The sequence below is a fragment of the Poecilia latipinna genome, unplaced genomic scaffold (assembly GCF_001443285.1).
Source record: "Poecilia latipinna isolate Pla-1442-1.1 unplaced genomic scaffold, P_latipinna-1.0 Scaffold351, whole genome shotgun sequence".
Lineage (NCBI taxonomy): Eukaryota > Metazoa > Chordata > Actinopteri > Cyprinodontiformes > Poeciliidae > Poecilia > Poecilia latipinna.
In genome coordinates this window covers 187,708-203,581 of record NW_015112967.1, presented here as the reverse complement: position 1 = coordinate 203,581, position 15,874 = coordinate 187,708, and the positions used below count along the sequence as shown (strand labels likewise).

The following is a 15,874-nucleotide window of genomic DNA, read 5'->3' as shown; positions in this document are numbered from 1 at the left end:
ATATTTATATATATATTATATATATATATATATATATATATATATATATATATATATATATATATATATATATATATATATATATATATATATATTTATTTTCTGGTATTTTTTATTAAAATTTAAAACTACTCCAACCTGCATTTTTTTAATCATATCTCTATTTAAAAACACTGGATTTACCAACTTGCAAATGCAATGTCTCCGGATTCAACTTCCGGCTCCGGAGCTGCAGGTTTTATCCGCTTTTATTCTGAAAAAGTCTGCACCGGAAGTTTGTATTTTTTTTCCATTAGCAAATCGAAAATGTGCTATCGTGAACGTGTGACAGTTTAACTGTACTCATCCGCTACCGCCCACATCAAGGTAGGTGGAAAAGGTCGTAATGGTTCTTGTGAGAGGACCTTGTTAGTAATATTTAGCTTTATAACAGCTAATATTGGTTCGATGAGGAGCCCCCCGTTAGCTCAATGTAACGTTTGATTGCGAAGAAGATTATCGTTTCTTTCTGTCTAATGTCTGTCTGACTTATTAAATTGAGCTAACAGAGAATACTCGAGGCTTTTAGTCAGAAGAAGTCTCAGGTATGTTCGCTTTATCAAAACTTAAATCAAACATATTTTCTGACGCCCTAAACAGCTAACATCCGAGTTCACCCCTACTCTTCCGGGTTAAACACTAAAGGTGTTTCAAAACGTTATTTCCCTTTCACCTGTTCAATATTTAAAACCAGTTATATTTATTTAAACTTTTATAAACGTTACCTTCAGGAGCTGCATTGTAAAACTCCTCACTGATGCAAAACAAATGTTTTAAGTCTTCGTTGAGTAGCAACCTGTTATAGCCTACACCTTTGCACAGGAGAAACCTTAAAAGTATGTTTTATTTTTTCTTGAATCAATGGAAGGCAGTAATCATGTTGACCGAGTCAGGGTTTAGTTGACATGAAAAGTGGATTTATCGTAATTTATTCTTTTCTTCCTAGATAAATCTAAACATGGAAGAGTGTGGAGATTGGGAAATTAACATTCCTGTGGAGGCCGAGGTGAAAACCGTTCCCCTGAAGAATTTACCGAACTCAGTCATCAGAAGAATAGGCCTCCCAGTCTCTGAGGGCGACTCCGCCTGGAAGCAGAGTGACTCAACAGATGTGACATGGATCTGTCCAGTGGTGGTCAGACGGAAAGGACAGGAATCTGTCTCAGGCTCAGGAAGACATTTGGCTGACAACTTGCTCCCGTTTGTAGGCACGCAGGTTCCAGCCAGTCCTTTGAAAATGTCTTTTGTTTCCTCCAACCGAGCAGCCAGGGACGTGCTCAAGAACATCTCCCCTGGAAGACGTTCATCCAAAGAAGAGTTTTTGAGTCAGGACACAGCTCTGCTGGCCAATGATGATGCTGTCGTCGTCTACAAAGGGCAGATTTATCTGTGCATCAGGAAGGCCAAGAGAAGAGCTCGGAGGACACGGAAACAGCAGCCGGTATGTCAGGCTGCCATGCCTTCAACATCAGGCCAGCCATCTACAACCCACAACAGGGTAAATTAGTTTAGCAAAACAGGAAGAATTGTCTGTGAAAACTGAATGGTTCACTCTTACCTCTAGAGCCCACACCAACCTAAGGTCATACTGGAACAGAGAAAAGGTCATAACTTTTCTCTGTTTGCCTGCCTAGCCTAGCCTACTCCCCTCTGACTACAGGAAACGGGCATTGAAAGGTTCACGAAGAGCTGAATTACGACCAATCAGAGGGGGATCCCACCCTTTACTATCTCTGATTGGTTTAGACTACAATATGGGCTCAATGTGTCCCAGATTGGGCCCAGTTTTTGTTTTATTACCTCTGATGTCTGGTTACACCAGAGGGACTTGAGATTTTTTTTTTCCCAGATGTACTATTGAGAAATCCGGTCACATTTGTGACCAAATTGGTGGCACCCTAGAGCACCAGCAAAGTTTCCAGATTGAAACTTTATAGATATGTAATTTTCAGATGGGATGGAACTGAACAGTCTTTTTAAGTTTTTCCTTTTAACACAGTACGTTTAAGCCAGGCTGGGTGGATCTTGATGTGCATTTTGGAGAATGTAAATGTGTCACGAATTATTCTCCTTACTTCACTTCTACGCTGCACATCAAAGACAATAAGCAGAGGTTAAAATGAGGAATTTACTGTGAAACATTTCCTGTTATAAAACAATCTGAGTCTGATGTTCTGTTTGCCCGTTTTCCAGGAGCTCATCGGTGGCAGACCGAAGACAAAAACCAATGCATGTAAAGTGAAGCGCTGTGAGAAGGCTGCACTGAAAACAAAAGGCGTTTCCTCTGTCAGGGATGCGTCCTCGGCCCCTCGGCCTTCTGACGGCACACACAGAGCTGACGGTAACAGTCCAGGAAGAAACCAGGAAGAGGCTTCTGTCTGGACCAATCACATGAACGGGAGTCAGGTGAACAGTCAGGACGATGAGCACAGTGGCAGCCAGTGGTGGACACAGGCAGAGCCTGTTGGGGTCGCTGCCGCCTCCATATCCAGAGATTCTGAGTATGAAGAGCTGGAGCGGGAGGAGGAGATCGCTCACCTGTATCAGCTAATTTAGACGTTAAATAATGAGATGATATGGCATTTGTTTTTTTGTACACTCTTGGCTCTGGATTTCTTCTGCTCATTCTGGACTCATTTCAAACCCATGATCACTGCGGTCAGACTTGGAGGATGTCTCCATAGAAACTTTACAAAGACAAACCCTTTATTTAATGCTGTAACAGCTCCTCTTACATTCAGATCTATAGACATTATTAAACAGTTGTTTGAATCTTTTGAAATGAGCATAAATAAACTATGATGAACTGACCTCTTCAGATATTTGTTTTATTTCAGCCGAAAGTCCAATTACTAAAATACACAGTTCACCTAAGTAACTTTTATGGGTTAAAACCAATTATGTGTGCTATCATGTTAGCGATCAGCTTAAGAAAAAAAGAAATGAACATGTCGTTTTATATAAAATGAGTTGGACAATTTAAACCTCTTGATTCCTAAATCACTGTTATTAAAGTGACAGAATCCAGCTTTTATTATTAATAATAAAACATTCATATTTGTTGAAACTGTCACTATGTGGTGTCAGTAAGGTATGAGATGAATAATCTGTGATCAAACTGAGCTCCTCTGCCTTCTCCTTGTGCTAACTAGAAATAACCAATCAGAGCCAGCAGGTGGGTCTTAGCGCTGTCAATCATCCTCTTTTGATGCTGCTCACACCCCCTCTCCTGCTTCCCTTTGTTTTCTACTACACTGCAGCCAGCATAGCCTGTCATGAATTCTCAGGTTAGTTAGCATAACCACCAGTGGCAGCGGATAAATGGTTTTCCTGTAAGTAATTTCTCTGTCATTAGCACGTTTGTAGCTGTGATTGACAGCATTAAGCCCCTCCTCCTGGCTCTGATTGGTCAGCAGTGGTGTGTTTCTTCAGACAGCAATAGCAGCTCAGGGAGGAGATGCAGGAGATTGATCTTTTCACAGATTATTTGTCTTATAGTGTCACAACATGGTGACAATTTTAACACAAATGTAAAAAAAAAAAAGTTACATAATGGAGTTTTAAGGTTTCTGTTACAAGTTGTGACCATTTTCTAATGCAGTTCAACTTTGACACACTTCTGAAGTTGCCGTTTCACACGTTTAGCCACCAGGGGGAGTTAGTGTTATTTCTGCCCCGTTAAATTGCATCACAAGGCCTTATCCAGCAGCTGTGCTCTGTGTCACGGTTTTTAATGTGAGGCCAGCCTCACACGTTGGACGGCAGGATGTGGAAGACAGAAAAGCTGACAGAACTCTGGTTCTTCTGTTCATTTCTATAAAGTACTCTTCACGGTGGGTGTAGCTGCTGCTGTTTTGACGTTAATAAACTGGTGGACTGTCTGGACTACAGGTTGCATTTCTAACATTTATTTAATTTTTTTGTTGCATTCTCCTTCCAGTCCTTAGGCGCTCGTCATCAGTCCTTCGGGTTTTCTGAATCTGATTACTTCTTTTTGTTCTCTTTTCCCCCTCTTGTTCTTTCTGTTAAAGCTTTTTAACACGTCTCTGCAGTTATAGAGTCAGATAGCACAGAAGTGAGGAAACAAAGACAAGTCCAGCAGTCCATCATTAACAGATGAGTATTTGAGCAGACTGAGGAAGCAGAGTCAGACAGACGCTCCATCCTTCAGATTGAGGACGGGATGCCAGGTTGGCAACTATCTACTCTGCTGGACCTGAAATCCTACTTTCTTTCTGCCAAATAGCTTAATCTTTGGAAAGTCTACAGCCACTGTTGTTGAAACAACTTGGGTTTCTGTGACTGAAGATCCTGTTAAAGGGGCAGCATCGGTTTTTCCAGGCACATAGTGTTATTTTTGTAGCACAATCAGGTAACTATGTTATCTACAATTGTTATATAAAAAAAAGCTACATCTATATATCAAATTTGACTTAAAAGAAGTTTGACTTTGTAACTTAATGCCTTGAAATTGGACCTCTGTGTCTTTAAAAACTGTTGTTCTTCAGGACTGTTGTGATGACTCCCCTTTGGGAAGTCATCCCTACCAGGCTGCTCTGTTAACCTGTTAGCACTGAGAAGCTACAAGGGGCTCAGCAGATGTGCAGTCCCACCAGGTGTTTGCTAATTTCTTTTGGCTAGTCTGAAGGAGCTGAGTGAGGGATGCATGAAATAATCAAGGCAACACTCCAGGTATGTTTTCTGTGAGGGAATAACATGATGGAAATCTCAAAAAAAGTAAATTGTACATAAAACTGCATCTTTAAGAATTGGTTCTTTGATGATTTTTCTGTTTTGTTTTGTTTTTTAGACTCAACACTGAAATTGCTGTCTGTATGATTTAAAACTCGCCTATCTTAAACAAAACACGTTCTTTTAAAAATAACCAGGACTGAAATTTCACTGGACATGAGTAAAAGGAAGCAGTGTAATGAAAAACTTTGACAAAGAGTTTTTCAGGTTATCAAAAATTTTTCATGACACTCCTTCCTTTTACTCGTGTTCAGTGAAAGTCTAAGTAACTATTGACCAAAAGCTGTTTTACAGGAAGGAAACAGGACTGTTGCACTTTACTTTTGTTTTTGCTTTTGACTTTTAAAAATGACTGCTTGTGGCTGGATAACTAGATCACTAGATAAGTGAGTCTGTAGCACGTCCTCACACTGAGCACTTTCACCCATTAAAAGCCTTCGTGTTGAAGTGAGAAATCTGATTGAATTCCTTTTTTGGAAGACACCCATGAACAACACACTTAGCCTGCCTAAAGGTGGACAGAACTGAATGACTCCTCTGTGTTCTCGTTCTGATACCGATTACATGACGATGATATGGCCCAGTAAATACTCTGATAGTGGTTTGGGATGAGATCGGAGAAAGAAACTACGTCAGGAGCAAGTGAGGGAGGGAGAGAGAGAGGACGTCCCCCTGGCTCTCTCTGTATAAGTGTGCAGGTCGGTTGAAGTCCGTCTAGCCAGACAGGATGCACCCCTCATGCCGCCACTCTGCCCCAACACTCACACTCAAGGTAAGCCGCCGCCGCTCCGTTCTGCTGCTCATTCACTGCCTAACCAGTCAGGTTCTCTACTAGACACGGTCACCTCTCCTTGGTGCAGGAAGATCAATGCTTAAATCAATAATATGGTGGAAAAATAAGACAATCTGCTCAGATGGGAGCAGAGGGAGATCACTGTTCGGCTTCTGCATCAGCCTCACCTGCGTAAAGGCTCATGAATTTCTGCTTAAGCGTTCAGTGATAGATGAGTTATGAAAGATTACACAATACAGAAAGATGGATTGCATTTGTTTCAGTCTTCATATGTTTGATCATATGAGGAATACATCACCTTGTTACATTTTTATTACAGAAAGCCTTTTTTTTTAAACCAGTTTTTAAATTCAACGAGACCTGATGATTTGCTGGATAAATGTTTTGATTTCCATGTGGAAAACATTGGTTTTAAATTAAGATACTGCTGTTGTTTGCTATATTTAACCCCAAATATAAAATGAAATGAACATCTGTCGTTTTATTGACATTTCAGATTGTCAATGTTAGATGAGATACTACATATCATTAAGAATATCATTATTCTTTATCTTGCTGTTTCAGACATTAGCTTCAGTTTAGTAGATCCAGTTAGTGTCTACCTTTAACAAAATTTAAAAATCAATTTCTCTGTGTGTGTGTGTGCAGTAAAGTTATTATAAATCTTAAGATGCTATTTATCTTGTGTGTGACTTTGATTAGACAAACTGAATAAAAATATGCTTTATTGTTCTTTCAGTAAAAAAGCAGCAAAAGCTTTATTATAAACATTGTTAAAGTGGTTCTTTAAAAATTTTTTTTTTAGTAATGTGATTTTGGGTTCCAGACCTAGAACCACCCAGGATGAAACTGCTGATCAGACCCGAGTGATCATGAGCTTCAGCTCATATAGGCTAGTCATGTTCTATGGTTTCCAGAGCCAGTCCACCTTCCTCTTCTCCACACACAGGAGATAATGATTTTATTATGTGGCTTCATAAGGCCAACATGTAATAATAATAATAACAATAATAATGATAATAGAATAGAATGGAATAGAAATGTCCTTATTTTTCATCTACAGAGTGGAAATTCTGATGCCACAGCAGCAAAGTGACAGGCGATCTAAGAACGTAGACTCACACAAACATAAAATATATATTAAAAAAGAATAAAAAAAGAGTAAACAGTACAGGAAAAGGAAAATTTCCACATAAATTCTCTGCACTTATTAAAAATAGCATACTTAGGTCCAAAGGTATGGGCAGGTTAATAAAAGAAAAAAAAAGTGTCTGAGCATTAAAAACTGACAACTATTTGCAAAAAGTGACAGTAAAAGCAGAAATCTTATGTGAAATGAGTAAAGCTGTGCAGATACCAGCATGGGTGAATCCAGTTGGTCTGTGATCTGCTGTGACGCTCCGGAGCGCGTTTAGAAAGCAGCAGTGTGTCACAGAAGGAGCTCTGCAGTCCAGCAGCAGTTTCACGCCTGGGGCTTTATGTTCTGCTATCACAGTGTCGGAGAGCTGACCTTAAATGTTCCCCTGTGCTTCCAGGTGTTGTGTGTTCGGATCTGGGTGTTCTACTGCAGCATGTGTCTGGCGGGTTGGCCCCTGTTCTCGGAGGGGGCCCGGCTGCGCTGCGGCTCCGAGCTCCTCAGTGACCTCCTGTTCGTCTGTGGGGATCGGGGCATCTACTTAGGTGAGTCTCCCTGTTTGTTTCCACGTGTTTCTTTGTTTTTGTGTGTTTTCTGCAGCCTGCAAGTTCATAGTTTGGGATGGATTTTAACCAAACTGGTCAAACTCAATGAAAAGTAGAAGACTTGATTGCTTTATCTGACTGTTTTCCTTAGAAGACTAGGTTGATGAACTATGCCATTTCGTTTACAAGAAAAAAACTTAGCAAAAATTTAGACAAAGGCTGTTTTTTAAAATACATTTTATGGTGAAAATTCAAGTAACAGGATTTAGTAATCTTACATTTCCAACTTCTGTAAAAACAGACAAAAAGCTTTGATAACACATAGATTAAATTCATTTTAATTTAAACATATTGGACACTTTCACAAACCAATACTATAATTAACAATATTAGTTTGTGGTAATATGACTGTTAAATTTATCTTTTTTTTTTCTTTACACATCCTGGTTCACTGTCTAGTTGCTACAGGTGCATTCAATTCCAGTACATTAATTGTATTTTTGTAGCTTCAATGAATATCATTTTAAGACACTTTGCACCAGAAATATTTAAGCAGACGTATCCAATACAATATAGTTAACTGAGATGTCAGCAAAGGGAGGACGAAGACTGTTGCTCAGGCAAAACATGCATGGAAAATGACAAGTACAAAATCAATTGTCCTGCGAATAAAATTAGTTTTCTGACTGAAAAAAAGAGAGAAATGTCTCCTGAAAATGTCAAAAAAAAAAATATTTGCTTCTTATGGAGAGAAAAAATGTTTCTAAAGAAACAAGAACTTTGATAATAAAAATGTAAAGTGATAATTAAGATACTTTGTCAGGATACAACAGAAAGGCAGGCTTATTTTAGTTTGGTTCAAATAAACATTCAAATGCCGAGGAGGAGGTTATATTGTCTGCTCACACCAACACGGAGCTCCTCCACTGTTGTGGCCCTGGTCAACATGTCCGAATGAAAACACTGATGTAACTCTGAGGAAGTTATCAGTTCAATAACACAAACACTTACTTCCCTTTGATACACGGAGCCGAGGCTCGACCCTGAGCATCATCTCCCACTGGACAATCATCCGGGTTTCCGCTTCCGTGTGTCCAGCTGCGCTGTTTTCAGCTCTATCGTCTCTACTAGCGTCCACACAATTACCCAGAAGCCCTTTCACCCGATTACCTTTCGCCCCGCTCCGACCAAGGCCGCTTTTTGCTTGCGCTATCAGACTGCTGCGGGTCCACCGACGAGGCGGTGGACTCTCCAGAACACTGTGCCTCGGTGTGCGATAGCGTTGTTGTTAAAACAGCCGCTATCTGAGAGCAGCTCAGCATTCCGACTGAAAACGGAGGAGAAGGTGCAGAAAAAAAGGAGGTGGAGGAGGAACTACGACACAGTCGGTTCCCTCTGTGCTTCAGCTTCTGGAGACGATGGGCAGCTGAGTGTGGCGTCCAGTTCCAACCAAATTCTCCCGAAAAGTCGGTGTGAGAACTGTGTATTCGGGTTTACCGAAGCGAGAGTTGTTGACGGATGACTGAGCGATCTTCTTTGCAGAAAATACTCGAAGTAGCTTTTTTGTAACTCCACATGAGTATGTTGTTTTTGTTCTAACCTCTGCCGTGCAGCTTTCCCTCTTCGCGAAACACATTTTGTTACTTTTTTTCCCTCGTGAACTCTGGGGCAAGCAGAAGGGGTAGAGGATACCTCATGGATGCCAGGAGAGCTTCAAGCAGCAGCCAGTCAGGCTGATTGTCTGGCGAACTAATCAGTGTGCAGAAGATTAAAATAACTACTGATAATTTGATGATTCAATTGAATCCGTGCAAAAGTTAAATAAACAAGAGCAACTAAATAAATAAGAGATTATTGAAAGCATACGATGTCAAAAAAAATATCCTTCGGATTGGATTCAGTTGGATTGCACTGATTTGACATCCTCACCCTAATGCGGCTCTTGTTGTAGATTTACACTGTATAAAAAGCCTAAACTGAGTACATTCAAGTGAATTATTTTATTATTATTAACCATGTAGCATCTTGTCCTACAAATCTCTGGGTTTACTCCGATGTTTTGTTCGTTTGCTTAAGAGGATGTAAGAAAAGCAGGAGCCATGATGCAATCATATTTGCAAAAGAGAAGACTGAAACAATTAATCGGGTTAATCGTGACAAATTGATGATTGGAATATTTGTTGACTAATTTAGTAATCGCCTAATTAGAGTATACTGACTAAAACAAAAGGCCATTTAATGAAAGAACAACACAGAACAGTAATTATGTCAAAACTACAAAAAAAACCATTTTGCATTTTAGATTAAAAATTTTTTCTTTGTCTGTAAACCTGTTTTTATCAGAGCTTGTCCAATGGCAGTTTTAGCTTCACCAAAAAAAAAAAAAGAAAAAAAAAATCTTATTTAGGACCTAGTGTCCAATTATTAATTGACTAATCTACTGTATTGATGAGCTGAAATGAATTTTTCATTTCCATTTTCACTTCTAATATTGTTCAAAGGAAAAAGTCTGCAGATGTTCTGTTAACCCATAATGGTTATTTGCAGCCCCTGGTTTGTTTACATGAGCGTTTTGCTCCAGGTGAGCTGACATGCGGTGCGTCTGTCCCTGCAGGTAAAGGCTCCTGGTCGGGCTACGGCCCTCGGCCCAGGGGGAAGGGAATAGTGGACCAGTGCTGTAAATCCAACGGCTGTGAACTATCCCACCTGGAGATGTATTGTGCCAAGCCAAAAGCCAAGCAGCTAACCACAAGATCCCCAACCACGACTTCAACCACAGCAACACACACAACCACTGCAGTGCTAGACATGGTGAGGCTCTGCTTTTCTTCATTTATTTTAACTTTTTTTATTTGTTTGTTTGTTTCGTCTTTATTTTAACATCCTCCACTGAACTTTAAATCTTACCTGGCCTTGCAGTTTGAAGATGTGTTTCGGAAGAGGCTTTTGGAGAACCTGGGAGCTCCCGACAGCCCACAGAGAGAGGCCTACAGAAAGAAAACTCCTTCGTCACTTCCGTGGAAAAGCAAAATGTCGTCGTCACGCGTGAGGGTGAACATGCAGAACTCGACCAGCTGGCCTCCCTCGGCCTCGGGACGTTCCGGCTGAAGATGTTTAGCAGACTCCAAATCTGCAGGACAGTTTCAATATGAAAGATTTGATGACAGCTCGAAGAAACTCTCGCGTGAAGTTAGCGAGTCAGATAAGAACCCAGACGGAGAGGGCTGTGGAGATCTTTGTAAGATCTGGAACAAGCAGACTGCTGAGCTGCTTCCAGACCAGCTGTCACTTCCTCCTTGACTCCCCCCCTCCCATCCAGTAACACCGCGACGAGCCTCTGCTACCGTCTGTTCTGGTTTCCTCCTCACCTTCCCATACAGGATGTCCAGGTCCGTGCACTGGTGTGACTGGGAGCTTAGTGTGTGTGATGCCTGAAGCTGCTCCTGCCAGCCTTGCTTTGGTTTCGACATCCTCATGTCTAACCTGCTGTTTGCTCTGTGAGTTTGCACATGTTGAGTTACGGGCCAAGACCTGTCTTAGCCACTTTAGTTCACATTTTTTGGTCAGCTCTGTTAGGCTTATAGCTTTTCTGTTTTGCGACAAACCGTAGATGTCTAGTGGGCTACAGAACGCTGTAGGCCGTTGTGTGTGTTTTAGCACTTTTTACTCCTATGCATAGAGAGGTTTTCATACTGACTTGTTTTCGTTCAGCTTTATTTCATTTGAAGTGTAAACCTTTTTATTTTGTAATAATTTGTTGCACTCACTTATTTATTTCACCACGACTAGAACAAATGTTGCAGTTTTAATAAAACTTGTAATTCTCAAGAAGAATGTGACATTCTTTGTCTCTTGGCTTTCACCTGAGCGTCGGAACCGATTCAACACAAGTCGACGTGACATTTAGCAGAATCGCAAACATCTGGTTTGAGGCGACTTAGCGTTTGGACGGCGATCGGTTTGGAAGAGCTCTGGAGGTCATCACACGTGTCTGCGTGGAACAGCCTGATAAACCGGCGAGCTTAAGCAACATTTTAGGAAGATTAGTGGAGAGGATTATTCTGCTGAAAAGAATGAAAAGCTTTGATTTCACTTTTTTATCTACGCTTTTCAGCGTCGGTAAACCGAAGTGAAAAGAAAAACATATTGATAGAAATTGAATTTGTAGCAGCTTGTCAGTTTTCTGCTGAGATAATTGAACCTTGACCACCATTTTTATTGTGCTTAAATTAAAGTGATTTGATAAAACTAACTAAACAAACATAAACCGTCGCTCCTGAATCTAGTTTTTGACATAGGAAGATAAGCTCAAGATAACACATGGGGTTATGATTACATAAGCAGTCATAATTTCTATATCATAACTTTTGCCATATTAGGGCATCATTTTAAGTGCATGAACTGACCAGTTCATGTTTGTACTTGATATCTTTTTTTGCAAACAATGAAAACAAAATGATAACACTGTTAAAAAAAATAACTCTGAATAAAGGTAAGTAGTCCTCTCATTGGGGACAATTTCCACAAATCCTTATTAAGCCAAACAAAAAGTTTAAGAACTGATCAAGGTGCTAAATGATGGATACATTCAAAAATATTATGACAGGTACAAGATCATTTCTGTCCAAATCATCATCAGTTAATGAAAGGTGATCTGTGGTGGATTCCTGTCTGAAGCCTCTAATGAAAGACAAACCCAGAGGTGGATTCATCTCCAGCTGATCTGGTTAAGTTTGCGTTTTAGCTGCTGTTGCAGGCTGTCAGTATCTGACTGCTCAGACAGTGTGAAGGCCAGTGTTGAGGTCAGCCTTAAGATGGCCTCCACAAAAGAAAATATACATCATTTTTTTGTTGGCCTCAAAGCTGTAGGAAGTGAAGTTTTGTGGAAAACAGAATCAGCTAAAGAATCCCAGGAACAGATAATCTGATCTGGTAGAAGGTGGAGTCTGGATTCAAGCAGCTGAACGTCCTTGTTGTTTTTTTTTTTTAATGTCCTCATGGTTGTTAGCTCAGGACCCTTTCTGGAGATCTTTCAGATTCTTTCTCTGGACTTCATGCAATTTTTTTTTTCCATTTATTTGTCCTGAATCCAAATATTTCCCCTTAACACGCCATATTTAATTATTCATGACAAAAAGGTTCCCAAACCCAGGGAATTTCAACTCAATCTTTGGAGACAATTTGTTCTAATGTCTTTAGTCATAGAAATACCAAACACAACTTGGTTTGGCAGGCAGAAAATGGCAAAAGCAATTTGATTCTTAAACTGCTGCTTGCTAAAAACGTGACCTGCAGGCTGCAGCTGATGATCGACTGAAGAACACTGTAACTCTGGTTCTGTTGAGAGTTTTTGGGCCTCAGATATTCTCCCTGTAGAAGACCAGCCTCTCAGCATCAACTCTTTGACTAAGTGGACAGAAAAGTCAAAGTGACTCCAGTGACTGGTGCAAATTACTCACTGCAATAATCACAACTTTTTCAAAAAGCAATGCAATATAAAAACCACAAATATTATATTGCAATTCTAGATGATCTTACTCTGCTTTATTAGGAAAATAGGCTGGAGATTCAACTGAAAAAGGAACTTCATTAAGGGGGTTTAGTCATTCTTTCCACTATAATTCGAAGTAATCCCAAGATAATTTCTTTACTAATTTGCACAGTGATTAGTGCTATGAATTATCACTAATTATTACATTTTGTAGCCATTGGTTAATACATATATAAATTAGATATCAGCAGTAAAGCTGCCAGAATGAAAGTAATTCTGCCTCACCTTTGTGTCTTAACCACCAACCTGCCAACATAAATGTATGGTAACCATTGGATACGACGGTGACGGCGTGGCTATCTGAACGACAGCTTCCCTCAAACCCCAAAACGTTTACTGATTTAGAGGTGAGGCACTCAATAAAAATAATCTTGTTCCAAATTGTTGGCAGAAAGCAGTGATCCATGTGTCAGCTGGAGCATTCCTGCAGAGGCAGCCTGTCAGTGACCCAACGCGAACTCGAACTCGCAGCTGGAATCTAACCGTGTTTCCAGTCAGCAGAGTTCAGCTTCAGGAGAGCCGGGCTGATGCAGAGTAGACGCAGAACACGACGCCGTTACGATTTCAGGAGGCGTCTGGAGCTGGAGGGCAGCGGTGAAACGCTACCTTCACTAGCAGCCTTTACAGGTCAAAAGGGGTGATTTCAATCCAGGCATTTTTAAAAATTCAATGAATTGGTTGAGTTGAATTGGTTGAAATTTACGTCAAATCTATACCTCCAGGGTCTAGTCATGAAGTCATATTCAGATCATGTTTGCATAGAGCCAATATTTATTTGAGCATGGAGATTTTGAGAATCAAGAGAAGAAAGCTTTGTCAAATCTACCTACCCTGATGTGAAAAACGAAATGCTCCTCCTAAGTCATGAACTAAATGCAAATAATCAGATTTATTCCAGAGCAAAGGTCAATTTCAAAAGTCAGACTGAAGTCTGATTTCTGCGTACAATCCAGAAATCCCTCAAACTGAAGCAGAGAACTAGAGCTAAAGATTTCAAAATCCAACAGAGAATACCTCAATGAGAATCAAAGTCTCAGTCGTTTCTAATAAACCTGGTTCTTAACATTCAGTGTTTATGTTGAGTTGTGACATCATGCATCATTTTGATTGGTTTATTGATTCTATTCTTAAGTTTTCATTTTTACCTTTTGGTAGTTTCGTGGTTCCCATTATTTGTTCACAGCTTTACTCAGTAGTTTATATACAAACTGTGAAAGAAGTTAAATAAAATATAAGAATAACAATATATTTTTACACTTATGTTTTTACATATTTTTTACATTTTATGTTAAAAATATGTCGTTTTTACCCCAAATTGTATGGATGGATGGATGGATGGATGGATGGATGGATGGATGGATGGAATAATGAAATGTAAACCGGTGTTGGTATGACTCAAGCTTTGACCTTCTATATTATGTATATTATAAAGGTGTGAGCATGTGTGAGGGTGGGTTTTGTTTGTTTGTGTTATGTGTGCGTAAATGTCCGCGCACGTGAATGCGTGTGTGTGTGTGTGTGTGTGTGTGTGTGTGTGTGTGTACACAGTACAGTACACTTGTCCTATAAATCACAACAAATAAAAGAAAATTTTTCCAAATCAGTTTCTTTCAGTATAAAACTTAAGAAACTTTAACAGAAACTGCAGGTGTGTCTCTGTGTCTGGTGAATATTTGTTTTCCTCCAGTGGGTAGAGAATTATTATATCATAATAAAACGACTCACGTAAAAGTAAAAAGTACAGCAAAGTAAAAAAAAAAAAAAAATACTCCTAAAAGTTTTTTTTCTTTTTGTCAAAAAAAGTTACTGAAGTAAATGTAACTGAGTAAATGTAACCAGCCTGGCAATGTGATTTATTATTGAAGACCAGATCAACTAGAATTGTTTTTGGTTGTTGTTTTTTTTTCTTGCAATCGGACAGACAATCTTCTTGCAACAACACTATACTGAGTGTCAAAAAAGATAACATTCATCTCTATGGGGTTCAGTTCTGACTGAAGCGAGCAGCCCAGTGCTGAAGCGTTTGTGTTCAGAGAGGCTCTTGCAGCTGGGCAGCGATAAGGAGCGGGTGGAGAACTCTCTTCTTGGGGCAGCTTGCGTCACACATGATAGCAATATTTACTCCCACTTCTTCCCATGCAGCCATGCCCCAAACCCCCCACCACACACACGCACACTGTTTGATTCTCATGGCCAAGAAGCTGCTGTTGTTTTCAGCTATTTGCTGGTAACATTTTGCACACAATATTTTTATGGCAGGAGATTAGCAAGCTTGTGCTCAATGAAAAGTGTAGCCTGTGTCAGTGGCGTCATCAGTTTTGCAGCGCTCGGCTTTTAAGCGGTGCGTCTCCTTTTTTGTTTTTCGATAACGGCAGAAGGAGTGAGTCCCTCTGTGCTTCTGATGAAGGCTAAAAGTGTTTTACTCCTTTCATGTCGTAGAATGATACACTCTGACACCGCCACCTGGAAAGGTCACCTGCAGCTCCTGAAACAGAGGCAGGATTATTTTCTGATAGTCTGAAAGGGGGGTTGCATTACAGTTAGAGGGCTGATATTTTAGATTGTGTGAAGGTCTTTTAGATATTTCACTTGTTTTATTAAATAAGCAGCTAACTTGAAAGCATAAAAGCACCTCGTGCCGAAACAGACAAGGGTAGAGTCACAGTTTTTTTTTTTTTGCAGTGTATTTATTATCTTTGGACAAAAGAGTAAGATCACAAGACAGACATGCTATGATTTGATGAAACCAAACTTGACCTTTTGGGCCTAAAGGTATATTTAGGCAAAAACAAGACTGTGCATCACCAAAAGAAACGGACCTGATGATTCAGTCAAGGTGGAGGAAGTTATGAGCAGTCCATAAAACCTGTCAGTTTGAACCCAGATCCTTAGGATCTGCTTGAATACTGAGGATGAAGAGGAGATTAATTTGCCAGAGAAACAGTAAGTCCAAACAAACAAGCAAACAAACAAACAAACAAACAAACAAACAAACAAACAAACAAACAAACAAACAAACAAACAGAAAAAGCTCTGAAATAGTCAAGTCAACATTCAGA

The 15,874-nt window shown here is 39.9% G+C and overlaps 2 protein-coding genes across 6 annotated transcripts; both read left to right on the top strand.

Moving 5' to 3' along the window:
* The first annotated feature begins 216 nt into the window (after positions 1-216).
* Positions 217-2,854, top strand: LOC106949562 (uncharacterized). 4 transcript variants are annotated; one of them, XM_015035904.1, is made up of 3 exons: positions 217-379; positions 986-1,537; positions 2,233-2,854. In XM_015035904.1, the coding sequence occupies exons 2-3, from the start codon at positions 998-1,000 to the stop codon at positions 2,593-2,595; spliced, it is 903 nt and encodes a 300-aa protein (XP_014891390.1). In that variant the 5' UTR covers positions 217-379; positions 986-997; the 3' UTR covers positions 2,596-2,854. The 4 variants fall into 4 exon arrangements, with proteins under 4 accessions (XP_014891390.1, XP_014891388.1, XP_014891391.1 ...); XM_015035902.1 differs by having other exon boundaries at positions 218-366; XM_015035905.1 differs by having other exon boundaries at positions 224-366; positions 986-1,480.
* Positions 2,855-4,986: 2,132 nt separating this feature from the next.
* On the top strand, positions 4,987-11,103 carry igf3 (insulin-like growth factor 3). Of its 2 annotated transcripts, XM_015035901.1 has the most exons (4): positions 4,987-5,563; positions 7,120-7,264; positions 9,879-10,075; positions 10,184-11,103. In XM_015035901.1, exons 1-4 carry the CDS (start codon positions 5,519-5,521, stop codon positions 10,370-10,372), a joined length of 576 nt encoding a protein of 191 aa, XP_014891387.1. In that variant the 5' UTR covers positions 4,987-5,518; the 3' UTR covers positions 10,373-11,103. The 2 variants fall into 2 exon arrangements, with proteins under 2 accessions (XP_014891387.1, XP_014891386.1); XM_015035900.1 differs by lacking the exon at positions 4,987-5,563 and having other exon boundaries at positions 6,825-7,264.
* Positions 11,104-15,874: the final 4,771 nt, after the last annotated feature.